General features: G+C 42.7%; 1 protein-coding gene across 1 annotated transcript; it reads left to right on the forward strand.

Moving 5' to 3' along the window:
• Positions 1 to 7,024: 7,024 nt before the first annotated feature.
• On the forward strand, positions 7,025 to 17,252 carry mier2 (mesoderm induction early response 1, family member 2). The gene is made up of 12 exons (XM_076039339.1): positions 7,025 to 7,089; positions 8,200 to 8,368; positions 8,981 to 9,094; positions 9,209 to 9,314; positions 9,871 to 9,941; positions 10,275 to 10,347; positions 10,441 to 10,592; positions 10,764 to 10,845; positions 11,248 to 11,342; positions 11,465 to 11,595; positions 12,660 to 12,802; positions 15,058 to 17,252. The coding sequence occupies exons 2-12, from the start codon at positions 8,342 to 8,344 to the stop codon at positions 15,507 to 15,509; spliced, it is 1,446 nt and encodes a 481-aa protein (XP_075895454.1). The 5' UTR covers positions 7,025 to 7,089; positions 8,200 to 8,341; the 3' UTR covers positions 15,510 to 17,252.
• The last annotated feature ends 283 nt before the right edge of the window (positions 17,253 to 17,535 follow it).

Below are 17,535 nucleotides of genomic sequence, written 5' to 3' on the forward strand. Positions count from 1 at the left end.
AATATTAAAAATAGTCAAATGTGATATGTGAACACTTGCTTTCAACTAAGAACACACAAGAACACTTCCAGTCAACCTGGCTCAGTGATCTCTAATGTGAACCAAAACCTCAAAAATCTCCATAAACAAAACAAAAAACACATTCCTGAGAGAGTTTTCATGTTCCTGATTTCCATGATCCAAAACATGTCAATAGATCTCCAGAACACAACTTATTTAGCCCTCTGTTTACGGCCTCCTCAAAGCAAATGCTGCTGTGCCTTTCATGTTTCTGAAGGAGGACAAAAACAAGAAACATTATTGGTCACCACCTATTTGAGCGTGATCAGTGCACCTTGTGACACCAAAAAAAAAAGATGAATATGAAAAAAATTTGTAAAGGAGAAAGAATGAATTTAAAAAGAAATGAAGTCACTAATCAGTACAAGGCTTCAGCCTGTGCAGCTCTAGAGGATTTATGTTTCCACAGCTGTAAAGCCCAGTGACCGTTGACTGGTGCAATATATTGAAACAGGCCGTATCCACTCTCAGCTTGTGTGATGACATGGAGGTAAAAGGGGGACTCGCACCGGTAGCGGGTTACCGGTGGGAACAAACAATAGCCTGGTTGTGTGCGGTATCTATGGCACATGTGTGCGCGCGCTGCAGCGGGTCCTGGGTGTGAAAGGCCCGTGTGTCCGGGCGTCGGTGACTTAATGACACCACTTACTGCCCTAATTCACACTCAGGTTCTTGTGCCCTTTTTGAAAAGAAACACCACGCGTGGAAACCCGAGCAACAGAGAATCGGTTATGTCCGTCGGTTACAGAGGGGGGGACACGTTCCGGGCTCCGCGTTTTGACCTCCTTTTGATGCCTCTTTTGGTTTAAAATTAGAAATTTCTGTTTATGCTTTAATCTGGCGTACCTAGTGTGTTTTCGCGTCGGCACCTCGAGACGCGACACCTCACAAGAAAAAGGGCATTTTCCGACTCGGCCTGTGCTCTCGAGCAGCGCCTGAAGTGACTTCAGGGCCAAAAATGGTAAATGTAAGGAAAGGAGTGGCCAGACAGAGAGAGGGAGAGAGAGAGAGAGAGAGAGAGAGAGAGGGTGGAAAGGGACCAAAACAGGACAGGGGAGAGCTGCACACATCTTTCCACTCCTGCATTTTTATGCACGTCCATCGTGTCTCACAGGAAATGCCCTTCACTCTTTTCACGAAAATGCCTTTTCTTTTACGGGGAACGTCATAAAAAGAGACTAGAGAACAGAGCAGTGGCGGATGGCAGGGCCCGCTTCCTCCCCTTGTTTTTGCCAGAGTGTTTCCATTATTCATTGTGGCGCACAACTGTGTGGCGCGACCACTTTGTCAAATGAGGAATTCTTTTTCACTTTCTGAGGAGAGACGAGCGTGCGGCGCCTCGTGTTGCTCTGATAACTCCCTTGTCTCCCGCATTGTTTCCCTGTGAAACCAGCGCCGGTGATTCAGATCCTGCTCCGCTGGTCCGCTGACATTAACTGCGGGCCTGTTCACACGCACGGCCACACAATACACGGAAAGAAAAGGGAAAAAAAAAAAAAGGCCTCCCGAGCCTCATGATCTCACCTTGGAAATTTAAACATCATTGTGGGATGAAGTCTTGGCCACCACGACACAATCCGTCTGGGTCTGGTTCTTCTTGTGAGACAAAACCACGGCAAATTTATTTCCTTAACAAAAAATGGGACATTTCTCTTTTTGTTAATCTCATTGCTTTGCGGCGTGTCCCACAAAGTTGTGCGTAAAAAGCCTTTGGAGGCTTTCGGAGATGTTTTGAAAATCGAAAACATGAGCGGTGGCCCGGAGGAAACACCCCCCGCCCGTCTGCTGCGTGACCTCTCGTGTGTTGCCCTCTGTCCTACAGCGTGTTGGTTTAAGAGGGGGTATCTGAACAGAGGCCCTAAATCCCGCTTAATCTGCCACAGCGCTGGGAGAACTGGGCAACTCCACCGAGCGGCTATCTGATCATCAGCTTTGTGCTGTTCTGCTCCAGGCTGCCCCGCTGAGACACAAACATCCTGTTTGGAGAGGGAGCAGGAGAGAAAAGAGCAGAGGAAAAAAGAAACTGGAGAGCTGTTTGGAGGCAATGTGGGGCATTGGGGGAGCTATGCGGCAAATGCGTTCACACGTCTGCGCGTAGTCCGTGATAATAGTTGTTTTCCTCGTCATTACCACATTTTCTGTAGGAAATGCAAATTGCAGACAGAAAAGCTGTGAGTCACGTCATGCATGCAGGAACCTGAGAGCAGCAGTCGGCAGACTGAAAATGGGACCAATTAGGAGTTTGAGAAACTGCTGCGAAACGCTTATCTCGTCTGAGGAAGACAAGCAGAACGCAAAGACATATATAGAATGGAACTTTGGTCAAGCCCAGTTCCTTTTTCACTCACATGGAATCTGGTCTGTGGTCTGCAGCTGCTTGCTGTCTAAAAATAATGGGCAGATTTTTGGTCAGGTGAAGAGAGGTGCAGGGATTTGATTCGCCGTTTCGTCGTCACAGTGTTTGCGTTGTGTGATCGTTGAAGACGTTAATACCAGGAAGAAGGTTCACGTATGAAAGAACCCATGCACGGGTCACTTACTCCCCCTTGTGGAGAGAAGACAGCACGCTTTCTAAAAGTTGGCACGATGGATCGAGCACTTATCGTTCATTGTGTAGTATATTAGTTTACATCAGCACTTCTTCTGCAATCAGATTGTGGAATGCATAAGGTTAATTGTTTTTGTTTTATTTTAGATAAAATACGAGTTACATTCACGAAAGTAAACAGTAGTTTAAAAATAATGAAATAAAATAAATACTTCAAAAGCTGTGGGGATTCTGTGCAACTGAAAATGAAATAACAATGTTGAAGTTAAATTGTTATGCATCCATTTAAACCCACTTCTTCCTGCAGCGTATCCCAACTGTCACAGGGCAAAGGCAGGTTAGACTCTTTCAAGTTCCCAATTCACCTCACAGGCATTTTTTTGGACAGTGGGAGGAAGCCGGAGAGAACATGCAACCCCACACAGATCCCAGGGCCAGAATTGAACCCATGACCTCTTTGCTGCCAGGCAGCAGCGCTAACCACTGTGCCACCATGTCCCCCGTTACATAATTATTTTCTGGGGATTTTTGCAAGTACTATCGGAGTGACGTGACGTGACGTGACACTGACACAGGAGGTGTTTTTTTCCACTGCCATCAGTGAGTCAGACTCTGTCTATGGCAAAGAGTGACCGCACACATTCAATGTTGAGGTTTCTGGGTTTTGAGCCTCAACGTAGAACACGTGCAATACTGTGACACTCACATGCACTGACTTGCAGTAGACTGCTTGGGATTTCAAAATTGCGTCCTCGTGATTATTGTTTGTGCGTTTGTTTCTTTTGTTAGTTTTTTTTTTCCACATGGTTTGATTAGTTGTGCAAATGTGTTCTACAGTTTCATTTTTAACAAAAAAAAAAAAAAAATCCAAATGAAGTGAAACAAACACGTTCAGAGAAGTATATCTTCTGTGTTTCACATGGGGGAGTGGCGGTGGTCAGTCCAAGTCTGGTGACGACCATGTGTTTGATGTTGTGGTGTGAGCCAGCTGGGCCTCATTCTAATTCTCAGAAGTCCCCTGTGGTATGAGGAAGTAAAGTAAACCCTTCCTTCCATTCTTGTAGTGGATATGAGGAACTACATCAGATGTTGTATAATCTCTCATTCAATAAACGTAATGAAAAGCCTCAATTCTGATTGTGCAGTTTTAACGAGTCACACATGACTGGATTTTAGAATTTTGTACTAAATTGCCTTGTATGTCTTTCCTCTAAGCGCAAATGTTGTTACGGCCGTACTAAATATAATAAAAACATGTTCCAGCATTGCCCAGGTATTTTATTACATTTCACACAAGATTTTTATAGCACCCATTCTGATCTTTTTCCACTCATCATACAGTACCTTTGTCGTGAACTGCGGTGGATCAGGTCACATGGTTCACAATGACCCACAGTATCATATGGACCACATCTGAGTTTGTGGTTGTCTCTTATGACAGATATGATGTTTGGTTTAAATATGGAAACAAAACACAGAAAAATAACATGCATAAATATGCTTGTGATATACTAACCTGTGCCAGGGACAAACAAACAGTTGTGACAACCACCCTTCAGACTGCAACACTTTCTTCAATAAATGTATAAAATGCACTGATAAAGTGCAGACATGGTAAGAAGTTGTGGATCCAAGAAAAGAAGGGCATCATCTTTTTAAATGTTCAAATTAACACAATTGGGCCAAACTTTTTCTACTTGATTGGATTTCTTTCTCCATCACAAACCGTGTGTTTCTATTTGGCCATTTGTTGTTTTTTGGGGAGGGGGGGTGGAAAGTAAAAGAAACTAAATAGAAATAAAACTTGTTTTCTTTTTCTCCTGTTACACCACTAGGGTGGCCACAGCCAATCATCTGCCTGCCATCTCAACCTGTCTTCTGTATCTACTTCTCTTACACCAACTTCGTGTCCTCCCTTATAATATCCATAAACATGTCCAAAAAAATCTCCCCCTTGGTTGTCTTATATCTAATCTTATACAATAAAATTTCTAACACAAAGCTCAAAGACCTTTCAACCCTTTATTTAAAAAATGAGTCACAGCACCAAATGTCTGTCAATGCTAAAAGAAAATATATATAAATCACTAGTGGTGATAAAAGAGGTTTTGCTCTTCCTGTTGAGCATTTTGAATATTGTAGACTTGTTAATGATTCACTTTAAAAACAATTTTTATCTTTACTTTTGTATGGCCTCTGGTCCATGTGCATGTACAACAGCCTCTTATAGTAGGAGGCTGATAAAGGTGCATCTAATTTAAAAAAAAAAAGAAAGTGCAGGAAGAAGAAGTAATAAAATAGAGACTTAATTTCCAAACAGAAAAGAGAATCACTGGAATGAATTTTGTTACCCTTTTGTGACTGAAAAATAATTTCTAGAGCCTCTAAAACACAGAACAAATGCAGAGCCGCTGTGTTGAATGGAGGCCTTTCAGTTCCGCTGACCTTCCCGGCAAGAACAAACCTTGTCATGACACTCACCTGTATAAATTGGCTGTGTGTGCACTTTAGCCACAGTTAGCAGAGTTTGCTCACACACCGTTCTGAAAATGTGCTTTGTTCTGTTTTGGAGCGGGGGGTGGGGAGGGGTTGGCCTTTTGTTGAGAACAACGCAGCTTCTCTTCTTTTTTGTGGCTTACTACCTTTTCACACCCTACATCAATAAGTTCAGGCAAAGAAGTGGAAATGGAAGTGTGCCCTGTTCTTCCTAATAGTATATGTAGAACAGGTGAATTGTGTGTGTGTGTGTGTGTGTGTGTGTGTGTGTGTGTGTGTGTAAATTATTAAAAATGAAAAATGAAAGAGCAGGACACTATAAAGAAGGTATTTATTAAAGGTACAGTATATTTAAAAAATGTCATCTTGTGGTCAGATTTTAGATTGCACCTCACATTCGCTCGCCCTCCCGCTCCCAAGCTTGGCAATGAACTACAGTGGCCTCTGCTCACAAACCTAGATACCTCTTTCACGTTCTTCTTCGTTGGTTTATTTGAAGATGCGAGTGTTCACCTTAAATACAAAATGCCTGGACTTGTCGCCAGTTCACCACTGGGCCACATAGAGACAAACAACCAGTAGCACTCACATACTCAATTTAGAGCTTTCAATTGACCTTCTGTCAGAGAGAACCCAGAATTCCCAGGCAGTGCTAACCACTGTGCCACTGTCCACACTATATCATTCATTCATTCATTCATTTTCCATACCCGCTTAGTCCCGAGCTCAGGGTCACGGGGGTCTGCTGGAGCCTATCCCAGCTGTCATAAGGCGAAGGCAACACTACACTATATCATTTATTTATTAAATTAAGCTTTCACCAATATCAAGATCATAAATAAAGCCACATTTTTGGACCTTTAAATCATATGCCCTTCTTAAGATAAATATTTTGTCCAAGACTCCAGCAGAGCAGACACAATTATTTAAAAATAAATAAAATAAAATAAAATAAAAAATAATGGCCTACTGTTGACAGTCTCTTGCAAAAACACAAATGTTTTTAACCTCCTTCTGAAACTGATGCTTCTCCTCACCTCACCGATTTGATGCATGAATGTGGATGTTCTAAGGGGAAGTAATCAAAATTGTCTGTACAGTAAAAACATCTCATTGATTTTCACTCATCTATCCACCTATAGTTATCTATGAACTTTGTCCATCATCATATGAGAGAACACTAGAAAACTGGGTTATTTTTCATGTCTTATGCCAAAGTATAACTTCTGGGCAGCATTAAAACAAATAAACACATAAAATGAAAAAAAAAAATAGCCAGGCTAATAATGTGAAAATAATGATAAAAGACTTCGAATGAAATCAAAACCCCTCTACTCTAGCTTTGTACAGTATATATAGCGTGTGGGCTGTATCAGCATCATATGATCTGCTCGAATTATTGTGGTGGGGCCAAGTCACGTGTTGCACGCATACATTAACCCTGCCTCATGTTTGTCATTGGCCGAGCACAGAACCGTATATCTTTATCTCATATGACCATGTTTTCTCCCCTCCCTCAGGCACATGTTCAGCGGAATACTTAAACACAATGTTACATTTAACACACAGTGTTACATTTAGAGTACATTTATTTCCAAACACGTAACTTCAGTAAATAAACAAACAAATAATCAATAAAGATTATTTTGTATTCTTCTTTTATTACTCGCAAGTGTGTGTATTGCTAACTAATTTTTAATTGACATAATGGTAGAAGCATGAATCAAAAATATGTTTGCGCTTTAAGTATAAATTTAATAAAAAATAATAAAAATAAAAATAAGTATTTATTATTATTTATTTATTTTCATTTATTTATTTAGTGGTTGATATTTTTTTAATGATGGTTTTTACGAAGACAAATGACACTTGTGGAGAACTTACTGTGCACCTAACTGTATCCCCGGAATAAACGGAGCCGTGCAGCGCGGCAGACCTACAACATCCGGGCAATAGTAAGCTTGCGCAGAAGCGGAATGGCGGAGGTAAGTGAGCGCAAACGAGGACTGTAATGAGCCGAGCGATACGGTAGGGAAAACCGGGCCCAAATTGACACTTGTAGCCGCCTCGAATTCCTTCGCTCGACTGTCGGCGGTGTCCCGGACCAGCGAGGGCCAGCCGAGACGGTGCTACGGCGGACATTTGTTGTCTAGAGGGGGCTGGAAAGAGCGGAGGAAGAAGCACGGAGCCTCTCCGGCGTATCGCCTCCCTCCGCCTTCTTGGCTTTTAAAGAGCCATTCCTTCAGCCGCGGTAGTCGCAGAAACAATAGGGGAGTTCGCACACGGCAGTGCTCAACTATTTCAGGTGCGCCCTTGTCGACGAAGTGTCGGCCCAAAAAGTTGTGGCGAGCGGGTTAGCGCGGCTGAAGTCCGCCCGTGTGGCGTGTCGGAGACATTGAGAACTAGTTATTTCCTTCTTGTGCCGCTCGCAGTGATCCGGCGAGAGGAAGAGGCGTTCAGCACCAAGTGGCAGGAAAGCGCCCCTGGTCACAGGGCTGGAAGGACAGGACACCAGTCCCAGTAGCGGGGCGGACAGGGAGAACTGGGACTGGGCCGGGGGTGTCGTGACATGTCAAGAGTTGGGGCACATCCTCAATCAAATAGACGTCGGCGAAAAGTTTTTTTCTTCTTCTTTCCCCACTGCACTTCTGCCCTGCGCTCTGAAAGGGCCTCAGCTCGCACACTAGCAAACTAGGAAACACGACGAAGTTTGTGACTCTGTTGTGAGCACAAAGCTTGTGATGTCAACACGGCAGTAGAAACATTTGCTGTCCACTCATCCAGAACCTACCGAGTGTGTTTGGGTGAAGAAAAATCTGCCTTCGTTTTGATTAGTCGTCTTTACATCTGCAGACAGTGAGGGGATAAAAGAGTTTGTTTGTTTTTATTTATTTTTTGTTGTTGTTGTTGTTTTTATCGTGGTCAGCTGATCGTACGATGGGACCGGGCCTCCAGTGTGTTGATTTGCTCACATAATGCCAATGTGTCATGCAAAGGAATGTAAAGCCAAATAGTTCTGCCCGCAGTGGTGTTTGTCATGACCTTTACGTAAATAGGCTAATGTGCTTTGTTTGTTTTGTTTTTGTGCATTTTAGGTGGCTGACAAGTGCCTGAACATAAGTGTGGATCTTGTGGTCAAGCAGAGAGTGTGACGAGGCACCGGGATGAAGGCCCTGCACAGGAGACACGGAGGAGTTGCCGGACCTTAGAGGAGTGGGAGGAGAACTTTCACTCCTGATGAAGATGGCAGCACGGTCCCACGCAGTACGGTCATGTTCAGCATCGTCTGATTGCATTAAAATGTTTTGGGTTTTTTTCCTCTGAGTTTCTCTTCCTACAGATGCAATAGCTGGAAATCCAACTTCCAGAACCATGGCTATAGAATTATCCTTGAACTTATGTTGTTGTTTTTTTCACGTAAAAATTTAAGTCTCCAGATTTTTTCTTTGAAATATTTACTGAGCACAATAGAGAAAACTTAAACTGATTCCAAAACAGAATCAAAGTGCGAAAATGAAAACAGACTGAAATCTTATTCTGTCTTTTTCCTTTTAAATTTTTGATTAAAGTACAAAGGTACTTTATTTATTGATTTATCATTTTTATTTATTTTAATACACATCTGCACACCCATTAGGAATTTCTAACCCCCCGTGACTTATTTTGTCTTATATAAAAGTTGAAAATGGCGGAACAAAAAGACCGGGAAAGATGTTTTGCCAACAAAATGCTCCAGTAGTAAGATAATTCTGTTGAACTAAAGAACAAGGATTGACAGCTGGTGAATCATGTAGACAAGTATTTAAGTGTCAGGTATGCATGTAACCCACTTTCAACGCCCAGCAGTCCTTTAAATCCTTCTGTAACTCCCTGCAGGCTGCTGAGCTTTCTTTGGAGGAGCTGCTGGCTCTGTACGGCTACACAGTGTCCAATCCGGAGAAAGATACCTGTCACACAGCTGCCGGCCTGCCCAACATGAAGCTGGACAAGGTGAGATATGTATATAAAAAACAAAACTGCAACACCAAAATATAGAAAGATTGTTGAAGAGCACACAGAGCCTGCGTTCCCCTGCAGTTACGTTGCTCTTTTCTTTTCTTGCAGATGAGAGAGGGTCTCTTTCCTGGGGAAGAGGAGAGGGAGTCCTCAGCCAGCGATCTCACCGCTTCAGTCACCTCCAACACCTCAGACCTGCTTTGTCTCCACAAAGGTGTCGCAAACACACACACACACACACACACACACACACACACACACACACACACACACACACACACACATACATATGAATGTATGGCATTTACATGTCTGCTGCAAATTAGAATTTGAAACACACAGTATGCTGTGAATATGTTAACTGTATGTATGTAAGGTTTTTTTTTCATCACACAGTTTAGTTATTCAAGTTTCATGCTTATTAAAATTGTAATCATGAATTTTAGAAAGACAAACCTACTGTCATTTTCGCCAACTGCAACCTCATCTTCACACGTGTGTTGAGGAAGTGCACGGCCACAGTAGTGAAATATTTTCTTTGCCCTTTTAGTTTCGCTCTGACTTGGTGAAAAGCTTTAGTGAAACCATGTCGCATCGCAGCTTGCCATGCATTAAATGTCCTTCCTCATGCCAACAGGAAGCTTCGAACCATTCGTCTGTCACATTTATGTTTTTTTGTTGAGCTTTGAGCTCAACTTTGTGTACAAAAACACTGTGTGTGGATTCAAAAGTGATCCTCTGGCTCCCCTCTGTGCTGCATTGTCCCTCAGGTGGAAGCAAAGACGCTTCAGTCAGCACTTCAGATGACGACTCCGACGACGCCTCCAGTGAAGAGCACAAGGTGGGTAAACTGAGGGTCTTGTCACAAATCATTTGGTCTTGAGGTGTTGGGATGTAGATGACTGAACTGTTGGTTTCTTGAAAAAATTTCAAGAAGGATTCTTCAGTTCTGCAAATGGTTCAGGGAGTCCTGGGTATTTATGCTGACACTTTGGAGCAGGTCCAGAGTATCGTTCTCAACAAACTAAACAAAAAAATGATGACATGGGCAACTGAGAACCTATGCAAAAACACATTTTAGAGTATTTTTTACCAAGTTCACCCAGTTAATCTGAAGCTGTAGTGAGACCGCCTAGTCAGATTTATAACAAACTGTCTCTGATTCCCTCCTCAGGAGATCATGGTCGGCCCAAAGTACCAGGCCAAAATCCCTCCGCTCGGTTCCTACATCTACCAGCAGGAGAGAGGTAGTCGACTGGAAAGGCTCTGAGGGCACAGAGTTAACACAGGGATGAGACTTGTATCACATTTGCGTACTCGGCTCTGCTGTGTTTCCCCAGCTTACAGTAATGAGGACCAGCTACTGTGGACGCCTGCATTTCTGCCAGTGCAGGAGGTGGAGGACTTCTTGATCTATGCACAGAGACCTCAGGGCCAGAGGGGGGCAGCAGGCGCACAGGCACATGGGGCCATGGTCCGAGATAACGAACAGGTGATGTGAGAATGATATCTACATATGAGATATGGAGAAATGAGTTCAGCAGCTCGCCTGACTGGAAGTAACGGGTCACGTTGTGTCGTGACGAGAGCTGGCGTTTTTCTTCGTCTTCTTCAACCTTTGGCTCATTGTTCTTAATTGTTTTGTTTGTGTCTTGATCCACAGGCACTGTATGAACTGGTGAAATGCAACTTCAATGCAGAGGAGGCGCTGAGACGACTCCGCTTCAATGTCAAAGTGTTTAGAGGTAAGACAAGTGCTCCTGTAGCTTCGCTATACCAGCTGCAGTGTAAGGTTCCAAGTTAAATGTCAACAGTCCTTTGAATGTTACGGACACAGATTTAAATGTTCAAATGTTGTCAATGTGCACAAACGTTGTGTAGCAGTTTTCTGGTAGGTTTTCTATTTTTAAGTACTTTGAAAGAAGCAGGTGCAAAGTTGCACGGAAAGATTAGACCAGACATTGCTTAGAAAAAAAAAGTAAAGGAACAATTCAAGAGTCCCTGCAGTTTGGTTTAGTTAAACAGGGGAAACAAGTTAAACATTTGAAGGTTAGAGGAGGTCAGCATTAATATTATCAATCTGTTTTTAACAAAAACTTATGTTTGGATTCAAATACGCCCCAATTTTTTGTTACTGCGTCCTACAGAAGAGCTGTGTTCCTGGAGCGAGGAGGAGTGCAGGAACTTTGAGCACGGCTATCGAGTTTATGGAAAAAACTTCCACCTCATTCAAGCTAACAAGGTCTGTAGCGACCCCACAGCCAGGCCAGGCTGATTCCCTAACTGCTCATTGTGTTCTGGGTTTTGTTGGGGTTTTTTGTTTTTTTGCACCGAGGCAGAAACTGTTGTTTTACTCCCCACCAGGTACGAACGCGCTCGGTCGGTGAGTGCGTTGAGTATTACTACATGTGGAAGAAGTCCGAACGTCACGAGTACTTCAACCAGCAGGCCACCAGGGTCGGCCGGAAGAAGTTCAACATGCAGTCGGGGAGCATGTGAGTTTCACTGAGACACCGCGAGAGAGTAAATTAGCCTGTGAAACAGGCCGTGGCAGCCGTCTGCACGGCAGTAACAGTAACTTGGTGTCCGTTTAAAAAATCACATGACATCAAAGCTATGAAAGTAATCATTTATTTTTTCTAATATATCATGTAAAATTTGCCCGGATATGCTTGTGTTGTATGTCCAGTGATATAATCCAATACAACACTGGCTAATGTGTCACATGACCGGAAAGCAGCTGCTGACGTTCCAGCATTTTGATACCATTTTAAAATGGAAACAGAGGTTCAGCTGCAGCTGATAATGCGGCATAATTACATGCAGTAGGGATTGATGATGTGGATTGTGACTCGACAAAATGCTTCTACTTTCTTAAAGAATGTAGAGGTGTCGCAGAGGTGTGTCCTGTGTGTTCCTTCCCCATTTAGATCCAAAAAGAGAACTTTGGATAAATAATGATAAAACACATGATCAAAAATTAAGGCAGCTTTGTCTAACTGTGTCTAAAAAGTTTTATTATATATATATGTATGTATATATATATATATATATGTATACATATATACATATATATATACTTTCAAAAAGAAATACAACAGACAAATAATTAATCATTAGTTTCTTACCAATTTGTGTGTAAAATGTTTATCTTCTTTTTAGTAGTAAAATGAATGGACATATCTGAATTGTTGTCCATCATATTCTGACAGTTAGTGACTCGCTGTGGATCCCGAACCTAACTTTGGAAAACATAAAGTACTGTAAATGGCAATTCCTTAGAGCAGCTGGAAAGATTCATACTACTAATAATAAAATAGTAACAATGTAGATCTATCAGCCAGTCTTTTTATATTAAATATGTTTTGAATATTTGACCCAATTTTGACCCAGTTTTACTCCTGGGTGAGGGAAGAACAAGGGGCCTGACTGAGGGGTGTGTCACCCTGCTGCTCACCCTGTGTGCGCGTGTTTAATCCGGCAGATTAAACACGCATATTTTTGAGTTTCTCCCCGTCTGGACGCGCCCATCTGACTCCTGCTGTGCTCTTTGTTGCAGGGACGACGGAGACCAGGACGGGGAGGTGGGAGAGCTGGAGGGAAGCAACAACTCCTCCGACTCGTCCTCTCACAGCTCCTCCGGCACCAGACAGCTGGAGTCTCCGCTGCCACCGCAGCTGAGCCTGGAGCTGGACAAACCAGGTGAGGCTCCGTCATGGGCGGTCGCTGCTGCTGCTGCTGCTGCTGGTTCACATCCAAGAAGAAGAAGAAGAAGAAGCTGCAGATGTGTAAATGTCAGCATCAGGAATACTGAGGCAAAGCATGGAGCCACAGCACCTTTATATGTAGGGTTATTTATTATATTAAATTAGATTATATTGACAAATGAACTACATTGAAAAAGTTCTGCTTCTATTTCAAGGATACATATATGTATGTATATACAGTATATATGTATACATATATATATATATATATACACATATATTAGGGCTGTCACTCGATTAAAATTTTTAATCACGAATCATCGCATTAGTGGCCTGAGTTAACTCGCAATTAATTGCAAATTAAGTGCAAATCTTTTACTCTGCTTAACTTAATTTTCATCTATACGTCTACGATTTTTGGAGGCGTGATGCTTCGCAGCGCTTCCGCCGTACACATACACACACGCACACACATATATTTTGCATATAGACAGCAGATGCGTGTCTCCCCTGCCACAGCAGCATGCTGACATGATTCACTTCTTATCAATGTGTGCGCCTCCCCTGGTGGCTCTGGCGATGCTGGAGCACAACGCAGCGATTCAGCACAGCACACCATGTGGGAGGGGAAGTCCAGCACAGAGACAATAAGAAGAAAAAATAAAATGACAGAAAGCTCTCTCAACAACTGGGCACATTTCACTGCTACACTGACAACAACCGTAGTACAAATCTCATTTAGAAGACATCACAAGCTGCAGGAAACATGTTAAATTAAGCATTTGTATTTATAGTAATAAAAGTAATAGTTTCCTATTTGAGGACCAAACTCAGACAGATCAGCGTCCTGGTCTTCTCCTACTCGTCTGGTTGGCAGAAATAACCTTGTTTTTGGTTTTTGGTTCTGTGTATTCAAACTGAATCTTGATCAGTGAGTCTTGTGTTCTATAATTGTCGCGGGACCCTGTTGGTCCCGACCGGACGCAGCTCTTGCACACATTAGGGGTGAAGGATATAGTTTGCAGTCGGCTGATTTGCTATATGTTCCCATATTTTTCTCTGTGTGAACCGCTGACATTCCCCGTCATCACAGTTTACATGTACTTGTATGAATCGTGTTCAGTTTCAGTAAATGTTTTGGATTTTTGTTGTCTTTTACTTTGACATCACACATCCTGTTCCAACAGCATCTTATGTTGCTTTTTTTTTTTTTTTAAATTCCATGTCTCATCTCTTATGTTCTCCCCCCTGCTGTGTGTGTCTGTGCATGTACCTGTGCTTGTCACTGTGCGTGCCTGTACGTGCACGTATGTGCATGCTACCCTCCCCGACCCCCCATGTTGTCGCGGCGCTCCAGAGGAGGAGGGCCGCCCCCGGCGCAGACGAACTCCTCGCTTTCTCTTAAAGCCATGAACTGGGTGCAGACAGGCCACAGAAAGCAGGCGGGGCCTGCAGGTAAATGAGACCAGGAGGGATTCAGAATGGGGCAAAGGTTGAAAAAGTATTCATATTCTGTACTTTATCAAAAATACGGATACTTTTCAAAAAAAAAAAAAAATACTCTGGTAAAAGTAAAAGTACTGATTTAACTTTACTCAGGTAAAAGTAAGAAAGAAAGTACAGGTTCTGAAATGTATTTAAATAAAATAATAAAACTAGATAGAACAACATATTTCTTGATAATTTTGCAAAAATAAAATCAAAGTTGTGACTCTAAAATAATCTCCCTCTATAACCTGATCCTGTTTTATGTTTAACTCCACAACAGCATAATTCAAATAGCTCCACTTCACAATATGTGAATAACTTTTAACAAAATTTGTATATATTAAACACTTTTAAACACAAAACAAGCACATTTTTTCCAATGTAAGAAGTAGAAAGTACAGATGAAGTGAAAAGTCGTCAGGAAGAAAAATACTCAAAGTACAGATACCTGAAAAATCTGATCAAGTAAGCAAAAAAAGTATCTGTACTTTGTAACTTCCCACCTCTGGAATGGGAAGAGCAGAAAATGAGAAAATCACAAAATTAGAGCCCATAATCAACCTTGTGTGTGTCTTTATAAAGTTGTGTTTTTAATATTTACTGACGCCATATATAATGCAGGCCTTTTACCGTGCAGCATTTCAATTTAAATGATTCAATCTCAGGATTCTAAAAGGCTTGTATAGTGTAATCACTCCTAATGATTTAAGCCAAGCTGACCGATTGTTTCCTTCCTGCGTGTTGTTGAACCCCGCCGGGCAGATGGTGAGCTGGTGCCGGGTCTGTCCGACCTGTGCGCTGACAGATGTCCCTCGCAGCTGTTCGGCTGGCCCTCCTCTCTGCCGCCCATGGATGACCTGCAGGATCCCGGCTCGGCCGGCTGCTGCCCCTCGGTCCCGGCGGAGCCGCAGTCCTGCCTGCAGGGCGTCCACTGGGGTCCCGCAGCCTCCTGCCGCGCTGCGCGCTGCCCCCCGGACCCCTGCCTCTACCAGCTCAACATGCACGGGGGACACTTTCTAGCGTCCGGGGAGCCGGACTGCAGCGCGGCAGAGGACGGGAGCCGTGCCGCGTCCTCCCGCGGGCTGCAGGTGGAATTCAGACTGTCCCCCTCGGCCTCGCCGCCCTCGTCGGCCGCCCTGCCGTCGCCCTTCCACACCTTCAGCAGCCTGCTGCACGCCCCTCCCGTCCAGCATCCTCGCTCCCTGACACAGTGACGGAGGGGGGTGGGAAGCGAAACTGACTTGTACTCTCCACGGTTCCCTCCTGTGGCGTTGGAGAAACCGGAGTTAGAGCAAAAAAGAAGTGCATTTAATTTAATTTGAATGAAATGGAAATGGAGACTCATTATCTCCGTTTTTTTTAAACTGCTTTTTCCAAACGGAGACACTGAAGCCCTCCTCTCATCCCGTGTAAATCACCTTCTCCAAACACTGCTCATATGAATAGCAACAGCTGGATGTGCGTGACGGCACAGCGCACATGGCACAGACTGTGACCGCAAGACGAGCAGCCGAGTTCTTCCCACCCGGGCGTCAGTGACTCAAATCCCAGAGCGCTGTCAAAGATGATGATCCGGATGGAAAAGTTTGACGGCAACTCCGGTTGCTCCCAACGTTTTCCAGCTTCTCGTGTCCTGACATGCTCTGCTGCAGCCCTCTGAGACCGAACCAAAAAATAAAAGAGAGAGTCTGCAGCAGAATAACGGTCCAGCTTTGAGAATTGAGACTTTGTTTTTTCCCCCATGCAAATTTTATTTTTGAGTTCTGCTCTAGTGGAAAATCCCATCCTTGTTTACATAGAGTTTGATGAAGACTCAAATGTTTTTGTCCTCATTACTGGCGACCTACTTGTCTCATGTTGGTTATCTAGCGTCGTCAAGAACCATTTTGATATGGAACACAGGCATAAAATAAAACTTGTCAATGTAATCTGTAAAATGCAAACCAGCTCTCAGGTCCTTAAACTGATCTCAAAGTTATGAAGCAACTGTGCATGGCTGTTTAAAAAAAAATAATAAAAAGATGTTCAGATCAAATGTTTATTGCTGCAACATTTTGCTGTAAAGTTTGTAGAATTTCGACGGATGTTTGATTCATGAATCCTCCTTAATGGGGATTTTACACTTCAGCTCTGTTTTTGCTTCTTACCAAAACACAACATCCAGTCAAACATGTGACCAAAGCTTTGTCAGCAGTGAAAGTTTTCAATGTAATGATTCTGAACTGCATCACTGATTTCAGACGGGCCTCAGACCCTTTTTCTCTGATCTGTCATCGACTCTTCTGTCAAATATAATGAGGTGTACAAACGATTTTGCTTTATGTATCCATTAAAGGTCCAGTGTGTAATATTTAATGGCACCTAGTGGTATGAAAGTGTATTGCACGTACATAGACATGCTGTCATCAATGTCCTAGCTGTCAAATGATGAGCTCCAGTCAGACTGGTGGGCTGAATGACTCCGACGCTGCAGGATACTTCCTGCTGTATTTCTCTCCTATCAGCAATTTCTATTTGGGAAAAAGCTTATTGTCATGTTGACACTTGTTTTTTTTTATATTTTGGTAATCTGTGTTTCGTTATACTAAGTAAAATACGATACTATAGTGCTATACTGTAGTAAAATCACAAATCTCCGAGCAGTTCTATAACCTAAAAGTGGACCCACGATCTAATAAAACATAGTTTGTATTTATTATCAATGGCTCTACTTCATTAAAAACATCCCCACTTGCATTTTATGCCAGTAGATCACAGTAAATGTTAAACGTTGGGCCTTTATCATGTGCAATGAGATGTTTTACTGTGTCGTTCAGGACTTGCAACTATTTTTTTCTTCCAAAATTCTTCTAGAAGCAGTCAGGTTGTGTTTCAAGAACAGCAAACTGCTATTTATTCTCTGTTGTGTTTCCATCGTCCCTTCGTATCTTTGCAAATAAAATAATGGTGTCATTAGAGTTGGTAAAGTCGTTTTTTCTTTACAAGAAGGAAGTGAGATGAATTAAATATGTGAAATCTTAATTGCTGTCAACAAAACATATGCCTCTTTCAGCATATTATAGAAATTATTTAACTTTCTAATTAGTTTCCAATGCCACAGTCACACTGAAAAAAAAAGTAAAATGTCTTGAAAGGAAATCAATTTACTTCAAGATGCTGCAACTAAGATGAGAAAAGGAGGGTCTCTTCTGCAACCACCATATTATACAAATGTTCATATTATACTTAATTTTTTATATA

Source organism: Nelusetta ayraudi, unplaced genomic scaffold, assembly GCF_046127955.1.
Source record: "Nelusetta ayraudi isolate G7.1 ecotype Tasmania unplaced genomic scaffold, CSIRO-AGI_Nayr_v1 ptg000059l, whole genome shotgun sequence".
Taxonomy (NCBI): domain Eukaryota; kingdom Metazoa; phylum Chordata; class Actinopteri; order Tetraodontiformes; family Monacanthidae; genus Nelusetta; species Nelusetta ayraudi.

Excerpts from the sequence above, each read along its gene's own strand:
- mier2 (XM_076039339.1), top strand. The coding sequence starts at position 8,342 with ATGAAGATGGCAGCACGGTCCCACGCA. Across the intron at positions 8,369-8,980 it reads TGGCAGCACGGTCCCACGCA|GCTGCTGAGCTTTCTTTGGA; the intron begins GTACGGTCATGT and ends AACTCCCTGCAG. Across the intron at positions 10,348-10,440 it reads CATCTACCAGCAGGAGAGAG|CTTACAGTAATGAGGACCAG; the intron begins GTAGTCGACTGG and ends GTGTTTCCCCAG.